We start from the raw sequence: 20,701 nt of genomic DNA, 5'->3' as shown, positions 1-20,701 counted from the left end.
CATACAAACTCTTTGCAGATGTTGTCCTCGGTGGGATTTGAACCCAGGACCCCAGTGCTGCAAGTGCTGTCTTCTACCTAACTATATTTTCTGGCCAGATTAACCCTTACCCTCCAAAAGGGTTTATAAGAATGGGAAAGCACACAGACAATATGGTGAAATCCCGGGGATTGTGGGATCTTTAAAAATATTACCACAACAACATACCGATGCATAAGGTATGCGAGCGCTGATCTGCTAGATTACAGAGTCTCTTACATGGCTCGATAATCATGCTGCAAGCCAAATATCTATCATTAGCGCTGTCTGTGCCCTATACTTTCCTCTCCACACTCCCCGGTGTCCTCCTGGCTTCCCGCTGCAGCTGGCACTTCTGTCAGGTCTCTGCAGTGACAGGCCACTCAGCCAATCACTGGCCGAGATGGGACAGCATCAGTCAGTGATTGGCTATAGAGACCTGACATAAGTGGATGTGGTCTATGGGGAAATCTAGATGGACACCGGGGAGCCTGGAGAGGTAAGTATAGCTTCAATATACTGTATATTACACACTGTTATCAGCCGTTGGCAATGATCAGATACTTGTCACTTGGCGTGTGTTTAGATGATGAGCTGTCATCTTGGGATGAACCTTTTAAGAAGTTTTTTCTCTCCATAGACTGTGGTAGAGAAGAACCTCTACAAAGAACAGGGCGTCTCTCGTCATGATTTGGGTCGGGAGGAATTTCTCAAGGCCGTGTGGGAATGGAAGGAGAGGTAGATGTAATAGAGCTGTATGTAAAGTCCTATAGGCGGCCGTGTCTCATATAGTATATTAATGGCCTCTCTTTCTGAAGTAAAGGGGATCGGATATATCATCAGCTGAAATCTCTCGGAGCTTCTCTGGACTGGGACCGATCCTGCTTCACCATGGACACAGTAAGGTTCTGGTATATTCAACAATCTGGCATTATATTAGATATTGCAGCTTATTGTATTGTGAAGCCAACCCGCTACTGACCACCATATTGTTCTGCCAGTGTCTTTACTATAAGGTATTTTTCTGACTATTTGCGCACATGTCATATTTCCATTGTCATAGAAGTACCTCCTGTAAAGCCTCTGTACATTATTATCACCACATGGGTCTGACCTTCTCCTCTTTTTCCTCCATACCCAGCACTTCTCTCGAGCTGTCTCTGAAGCCTTCATACACCTCTACGAGAGCGGCTTGATACATCGCCGGCATCGTTTGGTGAATTGGTCCTGCGCCTTGCGATCGGCCATCTCTGATATTGAGGTAGTACGAGGACCTCTGGTTTTTCCTCTGTTTTCTCCCTGATTTCTCTGTACATCACAGACCTTTATCTCTGTACATCGCAGACCTTTATCTCTGTCCGCAGGTGGAGAGTCGGCAGCTGAATGGTAAAACCCATCTGGCTGTACCCGGTTATTCAAGGAAAATTCCCTTTGGGCTCCTGTTCAGCTTTGCTTATCCCACTGAGGCAGGAGGTAGGGCAGCCATCCTGATGGACTTTGTACATTACAGTCTTTATGATCACTTAGCAATGTTCTTGCCTCACAGATGGTGAAATTATTGTGGCCACCACCCGGCCAGAGACTATGCTGGGGGATACTGCTGTGGCGGTCCATCCTGATGACCCCAGATACCTGGTAAATTTCTGTTATCCAAGTATGTGGTTCTAAAGAAGAGATAAGCAGACTGTCTTGGAGAGTCAGCCATACTGTTATGTCATGGATAGGGATGATTGAACATCGGAAAATCTTAGGTTCGATCGAACTCGAACCTTGTTGAACCTTCCGCATTTGATTCCCGATGCCTTCCCGGTCTGTGGGGAAGGAGGAGACTGTACGGGTACCGCCTAAAATTCCGAGATACAGCCTATTACCTAAGCTAAATGACGGAATTTCAGGTGGTCCCCGGGATGTCTCCTCCTTCCCTCCTTCCCCACGGACCGGGAAGGCATCAGGAATCAAATGCGGAAGGTTCGAGTTCGATCAAACCTAAGATTTTCCGATGTTCGATCATCTCTAGTCATGGAGCCTTTACCCCATTGTCGCAACTTAACGAGTCGGCTTGTCATAGAATGCAGGTAGTTCCTGCATTGCAACTAGCCAACAATTAGGCAGCGGGAGGCTGTTGCCGCGCATTGCCTTCTCCCGCCACCACTGCCTGGACAGGGGCCCCATAGATGCGACCGTAGCTTTCTATGTGAAATACGGAGGGGGATTGGCTCCCTCCGTCACCCCTCGAAGCCATGCACAGGCTCCAAGGTAGCAATGGCAAACCAGAAGCCAGATGGTGCTTCTGGGTTGTTGGCTTAGGTGGTGATCAGTCCCTTCACTAAGCCAGGATCCTGATCACATGAGCTGTCAGTGTGGAGCTGACAGCTCATGTATAATACAGTACAGCACAGATCGTTTGCTGTAATGTCACATGGACTTGTCCCCTCATGGGACAAGCAAAAGTAAAAAAATAAATAAATATACACATCCCTCATTAAAGATGATCCCTTATAAATAAAATACAAATTTGATATTGCTGCTTTCCTATTGACCCCGGCTATTAACATGTTTAATTAACTCACACAATTAACACTATAGAAAAAAAAAATCTCTTTCAAATGTCACAAAGTTATACAGATTTGTAATTTACTTCTACTAAAAAATTCTCCAGTCTCCCAATACTTATCAGCTGCTGTATGTCCTGCAGGAAGTGATGTATTCTTTCCAGTCTGACACGGCTCTCTGTGCTGCCACCTCTGTCCATGTCAAAAACTGTCCAGGGCAGTAGCAAATCCCCATAGAAAACCTCTCCTTTTTTAAATAAAAGTAAGTTACAAATCTTTGACACTTCCTGGCCCGTCGATTTGAAATATTTTTTTTTCTTTTTTTTGCTGGAGTATCACTTTAAGGCCAAAAGAATCTGCAAAAGCAAGGAGTTAAGAGAGTATATGGTGGGGTCAGGATCTGAGCTCACTGCATAAATCGGATGCTAGCTGTTTAATCCTTTAGATACCTACTAACAATTGCCTAAACAATAATGCTTACTGCATGCAGACTTATCACTGATATCTATAGCAGCTGTACAAAATCCATATGCAGTCATTGTGGCAGCAGGTGGACTCTGTATAATGCTGCTGCTGTATGTGGACATTGGAGGTGAAGAACCTCTAGGACTGTTGTCAAGATGGTAACCTCCATGGCTCTACAGACTGAAGGACTGATCTGAATGGACTGTTTTAGTAATGAATTATATGTAACCTCTATGATTTCTTTCCTCTTAGAAGTTCTATGGGAAGAATCTCCGTCACCCCTTCACTGGGCGCTTACTTCCTGTTGTCACCCATCGGCTGGTCAGTCCAGAGTTTGGCACCGGTCAGTATCACACCATAGGGATCCCTTCTATACCTTATTACCAGGTGCTATGACCCAGGATGTCTCTCTCTCTCTCTCTCTCTAGGAGCTGTAAAGGTCACCCCCGCCCACAGCTTGGTAGATTTCGAGATGGCTCAGGACCTGTCGCTCCCATCGGTTTCTGTGATCGGGGAAGATGGAGCCATGACGGAAGCCAGCGGCGAGTGGATTCAGGTTCAGCAGATATAGTTCACATATACATCTCCATTTCTCGTATTGGTCAATATTATAACGTATCGGTGTATCCTAATGTCCCTTTTTACAGGGGGTGAAAAGATTTGATGCTCGGGACCAAGTTGTGGCCGCACTAAGGGAGAAAGGGCTTTATAGAGGAGACTGTGATCATTTCATGCTGCTTCCTGTCTGTAGGTGAGCGGGACACCCATTCCTATCCATTACCTTGACTACATCCATCTGGTCGGGCTTGTACTTCCAGCTATGATTTGATTTCCCAGGGGGCAATGTTCTAGAATACACTGACGTCCAGACACGTGATGGTGTCTCTGCGGTGTTTTGGTTGATCTTCCTGAGGTCGACCAGTGTCCTTTTGCATGCACTTACTAGGCATTGCTCCCACTAGCCAGATTCCTACTCCACACTGATGAGGGGCAAATACCCAGAAACAGCTGTCTGTGGATAGATACCTTGCTTGGGTGATTTCCTTGATTGGAGACATTCCTTGGCCTGGTTGTTCCTTCCCGGAGGAAGGTCTGGCTAGTTCACTGATGTCAAGACGTGATGGTGTCTCTGCAGTGTTCTTTTGCATATTTGTACTTCCAGCTATAGCGCCATCTAGTGCAGTGTTGCAAAACTACATCTCACATATGCCCTGACACCGAATACATTGTATCAGCATGCCCGAAGACTGCACAGGGCAGAGGCACAGCCATACAGAGGTGTAACAACCTGCAGCAGTGCCAACACTTATCTCATATCTTCTTGTCTTGTATCTTAGTCGCTCTGGGGATGTGATTGAACACTTACTGAAGAGCCAATGGTTTGTGAACTGCCAGGAGATGGGCCAAAAGGCTCTAGAGGTGAGACGTGTTACCCCCTTCCATCATATTACCCCTCAGTCTTCACCACCGTCTCCCCTTATAACGCCGTTCTGATGTTATTCCCAGGCCGTGGAGTCCGGGCGGCTAAAGATCACTCCATCCTATCACCACAAGAACTGGAAGAATTGGCTCCTGAACATCAGGTTAGGCTTTGTAGAGATTCAGTCTGTGTATATCCTTCATGGTGGAGTAGTGGCTAAAACTACAACTCCCAGCATGACCTGACAACCACTTGTTCTCAAGGCATGCTGGAAGTTGTAGTGTGACACAGCTGGAGAGCCAAAGGTTGGAGACCACTGGATTAGAAGAATAGCCATGGCCAGCGGAATACCAACAGCCTCCATGCTTTATATTCCTGGCAGCTTTCAGAAAACAATGTACAATATATTACACGTTATATACCTTCTCTATTACATGTTATATACCTTATATATTACACATTATATACCCTATAATTCACGTTATATACCGTATATACTACACATTATATACCTTATATACTACACGTTATATACCCTATATATTACACGTTATATACCCTATATATTACACGTTATATACCCTATATATTACACGTTATATACCCTATATATTACACGTTATATACCCTATATATTACACGTTATATACCTTATATACTACACATTATATACCCTATATATTACACGTTATATACCTTATATATTACGCATTATATACCCTATATATTACACGTTATATACCTTATATACTACACATTATATACCTTATATATTACACATTATATACCCTATATATTACACATTATATACCTTATATATTACATGTTATATACCCTATATATTACACGTTATATACCCTATATATTACACATTATATACCTTATATATTACACGTTATATACCCTATATATTACACCTTATATACCTTATATATTGCACATTATATACCCTATATATTACACCTTATATACCTTAAATATTACACATTATATACCCTATATATTACACCTTATATACCTTTAAATATTACACATTATATACCCTATATATTACACATTATATACCCTATATATTACACATTATATACCCTATATATTACACCTTATAAACCTTAAATATTACATGTTATATACAAGCACCTTTTTGATATTTTTAGTGCATGATAAATGTGCCTGCCACTCTTTTTTACTCTGTATCGGGTTTCCTCTCCAGTGACTGGTGCATATCGCGGCAGCTGTGGTGGGGACATCAGATTCCGGCGTACCTCGTGACCGTATCTGAGGGGTCGTCTCTCCAGGTGACTACGCATGGTATATCTCTACAGTGTGTATATCCGAGAGCCGCTCCTCATTGACCCCACCATTGGTTTTATTTTAGGATAATAAATGTGATAGTGAAGGATTCTGGGTGGCCGCTCACAGCGAATCGGAAGCCAGGAAGAAGGCCGCCGGTGTTCTAGGAAAACCGGAGTCTGAGCTCAACCTAAAGAGAGGTAAAGGCTTATCATAGCTGCCTGATGTCTACTAGACACCATCTTAAAGCGGTTTTCCAGATACAGAATAGATAATCGATCACTGATCTGTGGGGTACCTCGAGGATAAGTAATCGATGATCTCTCCTGTGGATAGGCCATCAATCTTCTTTACCCGGAAGACCCCTTTAATGAGAATTTGTGACTCTCTTCAGGCCATGACGGTACTAGTGATGCCAGAGTGAAGTAGTTTATTACATATAGTTTGATTACTATTCAGTTTTTATTTTCCGTAGATGAAGATGTGCTGGATACCTGGTTCTCCTCAGCCCTTTTTCCGTTTTCCATGCTGGGATGGCCGGAACAAGTGAGTTCTGGGTTCCTACAGTCTGACAGTACAACATATTCTGGATTGTGTCATTTATTACTGAATCTATATAGCGTAAAAAAAAACATGATAGGTTTAAAGGAAATTTCCATTATTAACTATCTATTGTCTCTTCTATACAGACTAAAGATCTTGAGGACTTTTACCCCAACTCTCTCTTGGAGACGGGCAGTGACCTCCTGTTCTTCTGGGTGGCCCGGATGGTGATGTTAGGAGAACAGCTTACAGGACAGTTACCATTCAGAGAGGTACTGCAGTGATAAAACCCATTGGCATGTACCACATTAGTAAGAGTGGCCAAGAGAGTCTCTTGCTCTGGAGGACCCAGCAGGTCCATGTCTTTCAGTCCTATTCCACAGAGCAATAATCGGTTCGATTCGGCCGAATATCGCTCCGTGGAATAGAAACAACGATCAGTTCATTTAGGTTCTAACCTAAAATCATCGGGCACCGACCGCGCATTGCTGCGTGGAATAGCGATGCGCAGCAGGCGACCGACAATTTTACAAGCACTATGTTGCAGGGCTCCTTCTTCCTCACGGTCCAGCATGCAGCAGCAACTTCGGTGCGTTCTGTCTTAGCTGACAGACCGCTCAGCCAATCACTGGCCAGGACTGCCGCGGCCAGTGATTGGCTAAGTGGTCTGTCAGCTCAGACAGGCCACTCCGAAGCTGCTGCTGCCGCGGGACCTTGAGGGAGAAGGAGCACAGGAGAAGACCTGCAACATGTGTAGATAAGTATGGTGCTTAAACAAGGGCTGCAAGGACATCGGTAACAATGTCCCTGCAGCCCTTGCTAAACTATTATCGGGCCGTGTAATAGGACCCTTACACAGGCAGTGTCCTCTCTGTGTAATGCTCCATTTCCCCTATGGTGGCGCTGCATGGAAATTGAACATTTACGGCCATATTTCTTTATAGCTGACAGCTGGTCTCTGCAGTTCCCAGTTGCATGATAACTCTGTGTCTCCCGGGGCTTTGAGGCTGTGTTGTTAGCATTGTTATCGGGGTTTGGACCTCCATCTTGGTTATATATGTCTGTGTTTGCTATCTGTACTCTGTCAGGTGTTCCTGCACTCAATGGTCCGAGACGCTCATGGAAGGAAGATGAGCAAATCTCTCGGAAATGTTCTTGATCCTCTGGATGTGATGGCGGGAATCTCTCTGGAGGTAAGAGAACATGTATTACTTCTGCAGTGATGGGACCTGGGTCTGCCAACACTGGATGTGACCTAAAGCTGTGGCTTATGGCTGACCTCCGCACTAGTCACTTTTATTGAGTGTAAACTGAACTGGAGTTGTTTTTTCTTAAAGAGGTGTTCCCATCTCGGCTTGTCCATAGGATGGAGGTAACAAGCTGATTGCCCAGGGTCAGACCATCAGGACCTCCATCGATCCTAAGAACAGGGACACAATTCCCCCACCATGTCCGTGTTCCATTCATTCTCTATGGGGTCGCAGAACATTTCCAAGCACTAAATATGGCAGCCCCATAGAGATGGATGCAGGGCTTAATCCATGGTAGGACAAGTAAATCTCCGTTCTCTGGATCGGTGGTGGTCGGACTCCCTGCCTTAAGCTTGTTATCCTCTAGAATCGGGATGGGTCAGCTCCTGCTTTATTACATTGTGTCATTTCATAATAGTTTCTGTCCTGGAATACATCTTCCATAGCTTAGTGACTACTCTGATGTCCATGAGTCTTTATGTTATCCTTATAGGACCTGAGGGGAAAGTTGAAGGAGGGAAATTTGGACCCAAAAGAGTTTAAAGTAGCCGAGTCTGGACTGGTAAGATGTGACCATAGGGCTGGAGGGGGGGAAGGGGGTGCTGCCATATACTGCTGCTGGGGGCGGGGTGAGATACTCATTCTCATTGAGGAGCTCTAGTGGTAAGTTGAAGGGGTTATCCTGAAAAAAAAAATAATAATCAAATCAACTGGTGCCAAAGATTTGTAATTTACTTCTATTAAATAATCTCCAGTCTTACAGTACTTATCATCCGCTGTATGTCCTGCAGGAAGGGAAGGTATCCTTTTCAGGAGAGCAGGAGAGGTTTTCTATGGGCATTTGCTATTGCTCTGGACAGAAGTGGCAGCAGAGAACACTTTGTGAGACTGGAGAGAATAACCACTACACCCCTTCCTTCAGGACATGCAGCAGCTGATAAGTACAGGAACATTAGAGATTTTTAAATAGAAGTAAATTACAAATCTCTTTCACTTTATTGCACCAGTTGTTTTGGAAAAAAAAGTTTTGGTGAACAACCTCTTTAATGGGTTGGACAATGACTTACAGGGTAGGTACCTGTAGATGGCGCTAGAGTGATACTATTCTTGCTTCTGCTGTAGAACTAGTTTGTACACTGAGATGCTATATAGAAGTACACAGACTTTGCTGCTTGTGAGTGTGAAGTTTGTCTCTGTATTGGGAGTGATGGCAGAAGGGTCAGGTCTGGGGGAAGGCCTCCTAAAGTGCACGGTAACTGAGCCATTCAATGTAGAAGTAATGCCGCAACACAATGTCTCTCTGAATAAGAAGGCTACATTGTACATTGAAGAGGTTATCTGGGGAGTAGTGGCAGCTTTCATGCCATCTAATCTACTCTCTATAACCCTGTGCCTGTCTGTACGATGGGGCTCAGCTTCTAATATACAACGTTTTCACACTTGTTTCTCTGCCCAGATAAAGGATTACCCACATGGCATTCCAGAGTGCGGGACCGATGCCCTGAGGTTTGCCCTTTGCTCTCATAGAGTACAAGGTGAGGATCAGCTCCGCTCAGTGTTCAGCTTACATACTGTTCCCTAAGGCTGGGTTCACACTACGTTTTTGCAATCCGTTTTTTTTCATCCGTTTTTTGCAAAAAATAGATGAAAAAAACGGATGCCTTTGTGTGCAACCATTTTTCTATTGACTTCCATTATAAAAAAAATGGATCAAAACGGACACAAAAATAAGGTCGACTGCGTTTTTGTGTCCGGTAAAAAAAAACATCCGTTTTGATCCGTTTTTTTAATGGAAGTCAATGGAAAAACAGATGGCACACACATGGATTGCAAAAAAAAATGGATTGCAAAAACGTAGTGTGAACCCAGCCTTACTGTCATTGCAGTAGTTTGTGTTCCTGTCATTTTAAGAAACCTTTGCCATGTCACACAAACATTTAGAAAATCCAACAGCATCCATGGTGAAAGAAATCCAAGGAAACAAAGCCAAGTGCCATACTATGCCATACCATGGAGGCTGTTAAAATTTTGTGATGTTGTGGTTCACCTGTATGGGATTTTGAACCCCCGACGTGCATCTTCCTGATCTACTTGAATACCTACCACATACCTACCTCTCTGTTTGGGCTGCCGGACCCCTTACTGCCTGGTGTGTCACACAAACATGTCAAAAGTTTGGATTGGTTGGGGTCCGGGCATTCAGGTCCCCCACTCATTGTTAGATAAAGCTAGAAGAAGGGGGCTTAAGGCCCTATCCCATGGGACAATTATCGTTTAGAGATTAAGTCCTTCGAATCTAAACGATAATCGTTCGGTTGAATAGCAGTTAACGATTAACAACCGAACGAGAAATCGCTTAATAAGACCTGGACCTATTTTTATCGTTGTTCGTTTGCAAATCGTTCGCCTTGAATAAGATGTCGTTCGGTCGTTCGCAGTAGTGACGAACGCAATAGCGACGTCAAGACAACAAGTCGTTTGGGTCGTTTATCGTTAACGATTATGTGAATGATAATCGTCCCGTGGAATAGGGCCCTTACTGTCTGTTCTGTCTCTGCAGATGGTCTTCATTAGAAGTCTATAGAGCCTATCTCCTGTAGTGAGCTGGGGAGTGAAGAGCCTAGCCTAGTGCTTCTCTTGCCTCTTTCTAATGATCCTAACAATCTTACCCTCCAGGTGATGACATTAATCTGGACGTGGCTTCGGTTCTCGCCATGCGTCATTTCTGCAACAAAGTGTGGAATGGGGTGAAATTCATGCTGTCCGCACTGGGGGAAGGCTTCACCCCACTACCAATGGCTGAGGTGAGGGAAGCTTCTGTCCATACACTTAGCTCTGCTTTACCTGGACCCCCTGCATGACACAGTGACTTGTCGTGTCTCCCCATTAGCTGAGACCGCAGGCTCCCCTGGACCGATGGCTGCTGGACCGGCTGCGGCACCTGACGGAGGAGTGTGAGAAGAAGCTGCAGAGCTATGAGATTCACCAGGCCACGGCCGCCATACACAGCTTCTGGCTGAGGAACTACTGTGATGTGTATGTGGTAAGTGGGGACTACCTGCTGGGAGTTGTAGTTTCCCAACAGCTGAATATCTTGTCTGCAGGTAGAATACCACTATCTAAACTACTAAAGCTGTGGGTAGCCATTCATGTTCTATAGAACCTCTATGGGTAACAGTCACTACTGTATAGAATTCAGGATATTCTCTGCCTTGTATAGAATGGGGGCCAATGCTCCATATTGATAAAGGAAAAAATTTTTTTTAATGGGGTTCTCCACTTTACACAGGCCCTACTTGTAGTTGGTTCCAGAGAGTTACTTTGCTTATCCTTCTTCCCAGAATCCTCAGTGGAGCATGAATGTGCCCTGTTACTCCACACCTGCCCTCTCTTCTTGCCATTGTACATAATGAACGTAGTGATCAGACTACACACAGGATTGGTTTGTAGTCTGTTACCATGGAGACACATAAGTGTGCAGGCAAGCTCTATACACAAAATGATAGGAAAATTTTACTCCTTACATCTCATAGCTGTTTCATTTAGTAGTTTACCGTGTGGGATATAAGGATTTAATTTTTTTATTTTCTTTATTTTCCAAACAGGAAGCTGTAAAACCTGTTCTGAAGGGGCCCGGTATCTCGGACGCTCAGCAGGTTCTCTACTGGGGGGCAGAGCAGACTCTTCGGCTTCTTGCACCCTTTACTCCTTACCTCTCAGAAGAACTGTGGCAGCGTTTGCCGTCCTCCACCTCGTGGCGTGCGCCCAGTGTCTGTGTGGCTGAATACCCCAGCCCCCGACACACGGTAAGAGGTCACATGGGGGAAGGCATAATTATATAGATAGTAATAAGGGATAGTGATATAGATAGTAATACCGGGATAGTGATAGAGATAGTAATATGGGGGATGGGATAGTGATATAGATAGTAATATGGGATAGTGATATAGATAGTAATATGGGGATGAGATAGTGATATAGATAGTAATATGGGGGATGGGATAGTGATATAGATAGTAATATGGGGATGGGATAGTGATATAGATAGTAATATGGGGGATGGGTTAGTGATATAGATAGTAATATGGGGGATGGGATAGTAATATGGGGGATGGGATAGTGATATAGATAGTAATATGGGGGATATGATAGTGATATATACAGCGTGGTCCAAAGGAAGGTGGACAGTATGTCTAAGGGTGGGTTCACACAGTATTTTTGCAATCTGTTTAACATATCCATTTTTAATTGGTTACTTCTAATGGACAAAAAAACGTAGTCAATACTACTTTTGTGTCCGTTAAAAAAAACGCGTCCGTGGAAGTCAATGGAAAAACGGATCCAAATGGATGACACACAATTGCATCTGTTTTTTCCATAAAACGTATTCGTTAAACAGATTGCAAAAACGCAGTGTGAACCCATCCTGCTAGGGTTATGAAGGGGGAGATTTATCAAACATGGTGCAAAGTGAAACTGGCCCAGTTGCCCCTAGCAACCAATCAGATTCCACCTTTCATTTTCCAAAGAGTCTGTAAGGAATGAAAGGTGGAATCTGATTGGTTGCTAGGGGCAACTGAGCCAGTTTCACTTTGCACCTTGTTTGATAAATCTCCACCTTCATAACCCTATTACACATACTGTCCACCTACTTCTGGACCACCCTGTATAGTAATCTAGGGATCATTCATCTCTGTCACTCGCAGGCCCATTGGTCGTATCCTGAGGAGACGAGGCGTTTTGACTTTGTCTACTCTGTGGTGAGGACTCTGCGCAGTCTGAGGAGCGACTACAACTTGACTAAGGCCAGGCCTGAAGGTAAGCGGGTGTCACTGTAATAAAACAGTCTGCAATGATCTTATATACTTATCGGTTAGTCACCGTGCTTAAGCTTGCTGTCAGTGAACAGGAACAGGTTCTGGTTGAGGCCCCGCTCAGATCACTTAGCAGGTATCTCCTGGCTGTGCACACTGTGTGAGCACACTCCACGCCTGTGCTAGGCATATATACCACAGCTCACCAGGGCCAGATTTACCGCTTGCGCTCTGCTAGCCACTCGGACTGCATACACCCTATTAGGGTGATTCCACGTCAGAATTTTTTCATGCAGATACGCAGCAAAAACCCCATGCGTTACATTCTCTGCGGATCTCACCCCTGTGTACAGATAGTAGTGAAATCCATCAGAAATCCACAACATAATGAGCCACTGCAAATCCGCAGGTACATGTCACATCAGGTCTGATCCATGTAGATTTAAAGGGATTATCCAGCAAAAAAACTTTTCTTTCGAATCAATTGGTGTCAGAAATTTATATAGATTTGTAATTTACTTCTATTAAAAAACCATCATCTCCCATTACTTTCCAGTCTGTATCTCCTGCTGCCAGGAAGACCACCTGCTCTCTCTCCAGTCTTTCCTATCTCCGCTGCAGACCCTCTCGTTCTCGGGTCCCACTCGCGTCCTTCTCTCCGGGGCCACACCTCAGGAGGCCGGGGGCGGCACAGGCTGGGCCTCAGGAGAGGTGACCGATGACTGCCATGTTTACATGAACCTGAAGGTTAGTCGTCTGAAGCATTACCCACCCTCCTGTATACTGTATATATTACCTACATCAGGGAAGGGAAACCTTGTTGTTGTTGTTGGAGGACTTTAGCCTCTGTTTCTATTCCCTGAGATATTGTAGATAAAACCGAGAAGATTATAAATGTGCGGGACCCTTCCTCATCCGGTGTTGGAGTAAGATGAGGGGCGTCTGATCTTTATTGCTGCCCTCTTCCTATCCAGGGATTGCTGGATCCGGCCGCAGAGCTCCACAAGCTGCAGTCTAAGCTGAAGAGGTTAGAGAACCAGATGAAGAGCAAGAAGAAGGAGGAAGAGGAGGAGGAGGAGATGGGGGAGGTAGGTGATGGAGGACGCCCTGAACTATTGCTGTTGTCTCATTCTCAGTGTCTTGTCTATTAAGTGAGATGCCCCTTAGTACTGCCTCAGCCCCCCACTAGACCACCGCTACACCGCAGGGTGCACACAGCACAGCCAGGTGCCCTTCATAATATGGTATATGTAACAGGCAGCGTGCTGTATAAAGTGTCAGTGCCTGTGTATAGTACCAGTACAGCTCCTCCACCTGTGTATAGCACCAGTACAGCTCCTCCGCCTGTGTACAGTACCAGTACAGCTCCTCCGCCTGTGTATATTACCGGTACAGCACCTCCGCCTGTGTATAGTACCAGTACAGCTCCTCCACCTGTGTATAATACCAGTACAGCTCCTCCACCTGTGTACAGTACCAGTACAGCACCTCGGCCTGTGTATAATACCAGTACAGCTCCTCCACCGGTGTATAGCACCAGTACAGCTCCTCCACCTGTGTACAATACCAGTACAGCTCCTCCACCGGTGTATAGCACCAGTACAGCTCCTCCACCTGTGTACAATACCAGTACAGCTCCTCCACCGGTGTATAGCACCAGTACAGCTCCTCCGCCTGTGTATAATACCAGTACAGCTCCTCCGCCTGTGTATAATACCAGTACAGCTCCTCCGCCTGTGTAAAGAACCATTATATAGCACTGCTACCTGTGTATAGTACCATTATACCACTGATATCAGTGTATAGTACCATTATAGCACTGCTACCAGTGTAACCCACTGCCCATGTATGCCACCAGTATAGCCCCACTCCCTGTGTATAGTACCAGAATAGCCATACTCCCTGTGTACAGTACCAGAATAGCCATACTCCCTGTGTACAGTACCAGAATAGCCATACTCCCTGTGTATAGTACCAGAATAGCCATACTCCCTTTGTATAGTACCAGTATAGCCATACTCCCTTTGTATAGTACCAGTATAGCGCCTCCGCCTGTGTAAAGTACCAGTACAGCTCCTCCACCTGTGTATAGTACCAGTACAGCTCCTCCACCTGTGTATAGTACAAGTACAGCACTGCTACCAGTGTAGAGTACCATTATATAGCACTGTTACCTGTGTATAGTACCATTTTATAGCTCCTCTGCCTGTGTATAGTACCAGTACAGCACCGCTACCTGTGTAAAGTACCATTATAGCACCACTAACTGTCTATAGTGCCATTATAGCACTGCTATCAGTGTATAGTGCCATTATAGCATTGCTACCAGTATAGCCCCACTCCCTGTGTACAGTAACAGAATAGCCATACTCCCTGTGTACAGTAACAGAATAGCCATACTTCCTGTGTACAGTACCAGAATAGCCATACTCCCTGTGTACAGTAGCATTTTGGCCCCACTGTGGACTGTGCTTTGAAATTAAGGTGGAGTAGAAATTCAGATCGGTAAGACTGTTATTCGAAGACAGGAAATCTAAGGGCGGAGCATGATGGGAGTGCTGTTCCTGTAGGCGGGGAGTGATGGGAATGTTCATGTGATGAGACTTATAGCACCGGGGCTCCATCTCACTGCTCAGGTATATAGCACCGGGGCTCCATCTCACCGCTCAGACTATAGCACCGGGGCTCCATCTCACCGCTCAGACTATAGCACCGGGGCTCCATCTCACTGCTCAGGTATATAGCACTGGGGCTCCCTCTCACCGCTCAGGTATATAGCACCGGGGCTCCATCTCACTGCTCAGATATATAGCACTGGGGCTCCATCTCACTGCTCAGGTATATAGCACCGGGGCTCCATCTCACTGCTCAGGTATATAGCACCGGGGCTCCATCTCACTGCTCAGGTATATAGCACCGGGGCTCCATCTCACTGCTCAGGCATAATCCTCTCTCTTTTTGTCATTTTTCTTTAGGAGAATTCTCTGCAGACGAAAATCTCCAGACTGCGGCGTATAAAGAAGACGCTGGAGCAGATGTCCTAGGAGGCCGTAGTGCTGTATAATCATAAGCTGCGCCACTGCCTATGTAACCCCATCAGGTTGTGATCCCCATTATTTCCTGGGCTTCCTTATCAGGTCATTGTGTATATTGTAAAATTAGGATTATAATTTTATTTTTTACAAATTTATGTGTCCATAGTCTGTTAATGACTACGGTCGGTCTGTTTTCCGAATATGTCTGTTATATTATTATAATTATGGTATAAACATGGTGTAAAGTGGAATTGTCTCAGTTGCCCCTAGCAACCAATCAGATTCCACCTTTCATTTCCCAAAGAGTCTGTGAGGAATGAAAGATGGAATCTGATTGGTTGCTAGGGGCAACTGAGACAATTCTACTTTACACCATGTTTGATAAATCTCCCCCATAACGTCCGCCTATGGGACCTCTTGTATACGAAGCGGCCAAAAGTCCTATAGGCTTCCATTACAGTTCTGTACTCCGCTCACTGTAGCTGCTTACTGCAGAGATGAAGGGGCATAGCGTGTATAGCTGTGTACCTATTCACTTCAATGATCGGCATGGACCGTAGGTAGATTATATGCTAAGCCAAAATCTCCCCCAGGTGAAAATGTAGAGAGGTAACTCTCCCTGGACTGGACATGACACACAAAGTTGCGCTATATGATCCACCCCATTTTCCTCCCAGCAACAAATCTCCCATGGCATCCTGTCTTCCAGGGGCGTAGCTAATGTCTCCTGGGCCCTGGTGCGAGAGGCCAACTTGGGCCCCCCCCCCCCCCCTCCTTTCACGACCAAGTGATGCTATTGTTGTGTGTGTGTGTATATATATATATATATATATATATATATATATATATATATATATATATATATATTATATATATACACAGTGGTGCCTTGGATTATGAGCATAATTCGTTCCGGGACCGCGCTTGTAATCCAAATCCACTCTTAAACCAAAGCAAATTTTCCTATAAGAAATCATGTAAATGCAGACAATTGGTTCCACACCCCAAATATATTTATTATTCTGTACTGTACAGTAATGAAGAGGATGGGAAACACAAGGGTGGACAGAGACTGCAGGGAGTATGAAGGAATGAGCAGGGCAGATGTGGGCACATACATGCAGCACTCTCTGTCCGGGGAGAGAGGGGTTACAGCTATGGAGAGATTACCCCCCCCACACACAGTCCTGTCCCCTGATGTAAGCCCCAGCCTGAAGGGGATCTGCTATGATTTGGAAGGTGTTTAGAGTACAGTGCTGTAGACCCCGCTATGCAGGCCATGCCCCTTCTCCACTCGCGCTCCCACCCAATACAGGAAGTTCTTAAACCAAAGCAATGCTCTTAAACCAAGTCACAATTTTGAAAAACTGTGAGCTCTTCAACCAAAACGCTCTTAAACGAAGTTACTCTTAAACCAAGGTACCACTGTATATATATATATATATATATATATATATATATATATATTGTGGACATGTCACTGGAGATGTGTTCGAGGGGGTGTACATCTCACCTAGGCTGATGCGTAGTGTGAGGTGGTAAGTCCAGGAGGGATCTGTTGCTCAGCAGTGCTATGCTGCTGAGTTATTATTTATTTTTACCGGGCCTGGATTTACTGGAATGGTGGATAGGTTGGTAGTGGGATCTGCCATTCCCTCCCCCTCGATCCAGTGTGGGTTTTGGGATCAGGTGAGCTCTGATCCCAATCAGCCTGAGAAGGCAAAAGGTGGGCTCAGTATACAGGTCTCTCTCTCTCAGCCAGGAGTGAACAGCCTGCATGCTGTTTGGTGAGAGCTGGGAAGACAGCAGCTGCTGGGGCCTGTTCACACCCCGCAAAACTGACCACTGAAGTGCCAGAGAGGTAACCTGCGTTGTTAGTTAGCGCCCAGACGGGCAAGACCTTTTTGTTTTGTTCTTAAAGCACAGTGTTGCTATATTTCTGTTATGGACTGTTTATGCTGAAAATAAACGCCAAGCTGTTGTTTTACAAGTCCAAGTCTGCTGTGAACTGTGTCCAAACACACCATCCCCCGGGAAGATCCCTACAATTGGTGCTGCGGAGCGGGCAAAAGGGTTGCTAGGGGCAACGGTGTGCATCAACTTGGCTACAGCGGCATATGTCCTGGGTGAAGGCTGCTGCTTCACTCCAAAAACAGACAAGCAACATGGAGGAGATGATGAAGCAGTTAATGCAAGTGAGTCTGCAACAGCAACAGGCATTGGCCGCACAACAACAGGCTCAGGCAGCCGCTAAACAGGATCAGGAGGCCGCTAACCTTCGCCATGAGCAGGCTAATATGCAGCAACAACAGGCTCTGACAGACGCTAACCTGCGCCATGAACAGGCTAATAGGCAGCAACAACAGGCTCTGACAGACGCTAACCTGCGCCATGAACAGACAATGGCTGCACATCAGCAAGCAATGGCTCAACAACAGAGACTTATTGAGCACCTGATAGCAAAGCAAGAGGCGTCTGCAGGTGCTAATCCCCAGCTGGTGGCCGCAGCCGCGCCAGAGACTTTGTCTGTAAGAAGAGCTGTGCAGCGTGCGCTGCAAAAGATGACTGCTGATGACGATGTTGAGGCCTACTTAACTGTCTTTGAGCGTGTGGCTGAGCGAGAAAAGCTACCCTCCACTGAATGGGCAGAAGTGATTGCGCCCTATTTAACAGGCGAACCTCAAAAGGCCTACTATGACCTCAGTGAGCAAGAGGTCAAGGACTATGCTCGGCTAAGAGCAGAGATACTCGCCCGACTAGGAGTTACTGCTGCTGTCCGTGCCCGGAGGGTCCGTAACTGGAGCTACAGTCTGGACAAGTCAGCGAGGTCCCAGATGTACGACCTGATTCATCTGGCAAGAAAATGGTTGGAGCCAGACACTTCTACTCCTGCCCAGATCCTAGAGAGGGTCGTGATGGATCGCTACCTCCGTGCACTTCCTGCTGATCTGCAACGCTTGGTGGGACAAGGCGACCCTAAGAGTGCCGACGAACTTGTCAACCTTGTGGAGAGGTTCCAGGCGACTGAGGACTACCTCCGTGATGTTCCTGCAGCACCGTCACCTCCCCGGAGTGCCAGATCTGTGCCATCAGCTGGTAAGAGACTTCCATCTATTGGGGGAGTGTGGACGGGTGCTGATAGAGGGAAGAGCGCTCAGGAGGTGTCTCAGGGGCAAAAGACTGGTGATGGTCCCCGGTGGCTAAGTGGCCCTAAAAAGGACTCCCTGCCAAGGAGACCAGGCCCTATCCAGTGCTGGAGATGCCATGAGACGGGACATATGTCTGCCCATTGCCCTCTTACCACTGAGCCCATGGAGTGTGACGCTAGCCGGCGTCAGTCGCTATTTGCGGAACCGTCTTTTGTTGCGGTCACTGGACTAGAGACTGAACCGCAAATCTGCAACATTACTGTAAATAACTTTCCTGTTAAGGCATTGCTGGACTCAGGAAGCCTTGTCACCCTGGTGCATGCCAGTCTGGTGACTGGGGACTTTGTGCCAGCAAGACATATGAGTGTGGTATGCATACATGGTGATACAAAGGTTTACCCTATAGTACGGGCTAATGTCGGGACTGAACTAGGCGCTGTACAATATGAAGTGGGTGTGGTTAAAAATCTTATGCATAATGTGATATTGGGGCGTGATTTTCCATTGTTCTGGGCTCTATGGGGAAAACAACAATCCCCTGAAAGGAGTGAGGAGACCCCTAAGTCTATTGCATTACCCACGGTAAATGATAAAAATGTACAGGATGAAAATGATGCTTTTCCTTTGCAGGTCCTGGCTGGTGAGGAAGAGGCTCCTCCCACTGCGCAGAATGTTCCAGACTTAGAGGTGTCTAGGGATAATTTTGGTACTGCACAATTACAGGACCCCACTCTCAAAAATGCGAGAGAGCAGGTCACTGTTATGAATGGGGTACCTCAGGAACCAGAAGCTGAGAGAAAGTTTCCACATTTTTCTATGGCTAATGATCTCTACTATAGAGTCACTAAAATTAATGATGAGGTTGTGGAACAGCTCCTGGTGCCTAAGTCGTACCGGCGTCAGGTACTCGACATGGCCCATAATCACGTCCTTGGGGGCCACTTGGGGACAGATAAAACGCAGGAGAGAGTCCTCCAGAGGTTTTATTGGCCTGCGATTTATGCTGACATAAAAAAATACTGTGAGTCGTGCCCCACATGTCAGCTTAGCGCTCCAGTGTCGCATTTCCGCAGTCCTTTGGTCCCACTCCCCATCATAGAGGTACCTTTTGACCGGATCGCAATGGACTTGGTGGGTCCCATTGTAAAGTCAGCTAGGGGTCACCAGTACATTCTAGTTGTGTTAGACTACGCGACCCGCTATCCTGAGGCTGTACCCCTAAGAAACACTGCCTCTAAAACAATTGCACGGGAATTGTTTTATATGTTTTCCAGGGTGGGGATCCCCAAGGAAATCTTGACTGACCAAGGTACCCCATTTGTGTCAAAGGTGATGAAAGAGCTATGCAAACTGTTTAAAATCTCACACCTACGTACCTCTGTATATCACCCACAGACAGACGGGTTAGTGGAGAGGTTTAATAAAACCCTGAAACATATGTTAAAAAAAGTGGTGGAAAAGGATGGTCGTGATTGGGATCACTTACTACCTTACCTGATGTTTTCTATTAGGGAAGTACCCCAAGCGTCCACAGGGTTCTCTCCCTTCGAATTAGTCTATGGTCGTCACCCTAGGGGTTTGTTGGATATAGCGAAAGAGACATGGGAAAGTGAGTCCACCCCATACAAGAGTGTTATAGAGCATGTAGCACAAATGCAGGACCGTATAGCCACTGTAATGCCCCTAGTAAGGGAACACCTCCAGAGGGCGCAAGAGGGCCAAAGCAGAATTTACAATCGTTCTGCAAGAGTCAGGACATTTAGCCCAGGTGACCGGGTACTCATACTTGTTCCCACGGTAGAAAGCAAATTCTTAGCCAAGTGGCAGGGTCCCTATGAAATTGTAGAGAAGATCAGTGAGGTCAACTACAAGGTACACCAACCAGGTAGAAGGAAGCCTTTCCAAGTTTATCACATAAACTTGATCAAGCCCTGGAAAGACAGGGAATCCTTGGTGGCGACAAAGCCTGTTGGTCATCTGTCACCACCAATCCCTCCGGTCAGGATTGGTGACACCCTATCAGTATCCCAGAAGCAGGAAGCTAAGGAGTTCCTGCAGAGAAATAAAGACAAGTTTTCTGACCTACCAGGGCGTACGCATCTCATTAGTCATCATATTGAAACTGAGCCTAGAAGCAGAGTAAACCTGAAGCCCTATAGGAT

General features: G+C 45.9%; 1 protein-coding gene across 9 annotated transcripts in view; it reads left to right on the top strand.

The window, feature by feature from the left end:
- Positions 1-15,541, top strand: part of VARS2 (valyl-tRNA synthetase 2, mitochondrial) — a 30,942-nt gene extending 15,401 nt beyond the window's left edge. For all 9 annotated transcript variants that reach the window (XM_069943847.1, XM_069943838.1, XM_069943842.1 and 6 more), the window contains 24 exons: positions 659-756; positions 837-918; positions 1,160-1,279; positions 1,383-1,491; positions 1,565-1,653; positions 3,288-3,378; positions 3,464-3,591; positions 3,683-3,786; positions 4,373-4,454; positions 4,542-4,618; positions 5,669-5,753; positions 5,834-5,948; positions 6,224-6,294; positions 6,438-6,563; positions 7,380-7,484; positions 8,035-8,103; positions 8,998-9,076; positions 10,218-10,345; positions 10,432-10,584; positions 11,147-11,347; positions 12,248-12,359; positions 12,912-13,102; positions 13,330-13,443; positions 15,331-15,541. In XM_069943847.1, the coding sequence (XP_069799948.1) occupies positions 659-756; positions 837-918; positions 1,160-1,279; positions 1,383-1,491; positions 1,565-1,653; positions 3,288-3,378; positions 3,464-3,591; positions 3,683-3,786; positions 4,373-4,454; positions 4,542-4,618; positions 5,669-5,753; positions 5,834-5,948; positions 6,224-6,294; positions 6,438-6,563; positions 7,380-7,484; positions 8,035-8,103; positions 8,998-9,076; positions 10,218-10,345; positions 10,432-10,584; positions 11,147-11,347; positions 12,248-12,359; positions 12,912-13,102; positions 13,330-13,443; positions 15,331-15,399 (2,598 nt within the window). In that variant the 3' untranslated portion in view covers positions 15,400-15,541. The remainder of the gene's footprint in view (positions 1-658; positions 757-836; positions 919-1,159; positions 1,280-1,382; positions 1,492-1,564; positions 1,654-3,287; positions 3,379-3,463; positions 3,592-3,682; positions 3,787-4,372; positions 4,455-4,541; positions 4,619-5,668; positions 5,754-5,833; positions 5,949-6,223; positions 6,295-6,437; positions 6,564-7,379; positions 7,485-8,034; positions 8,104-8,997; positions 9,077-10,217; positions 10,346-10,431; positions 10,585-11,146; positions 11,348-12,247; positions 12,360-12,911; positions 13,103-13,329; positions 13,444-15,330) is intronic.
- Positions 15,542-20,701: the final 5,160 nt, after the last annotated feature.

Source organism: Dendropsophus ebraccatus, chromosome 10 (genome assembly GCF_027789765.1).
Source record: "Dendropsophus ebraccatus isolate aDenEbr1 chromosome 10, aDenEbr1.pat, whole genome shotgun sequence".
Lineage (NCBI taxonomy): Eukaryota > Metazoa > Chordata > Amphibia > Anura > Hylidae > Dendropsophus > Dendropsophus ebraccatus.
Note: the sequence above shows the minus strand (reverse complement) of the source record. Positions and strands in the feature narration are given on the sequence as shown.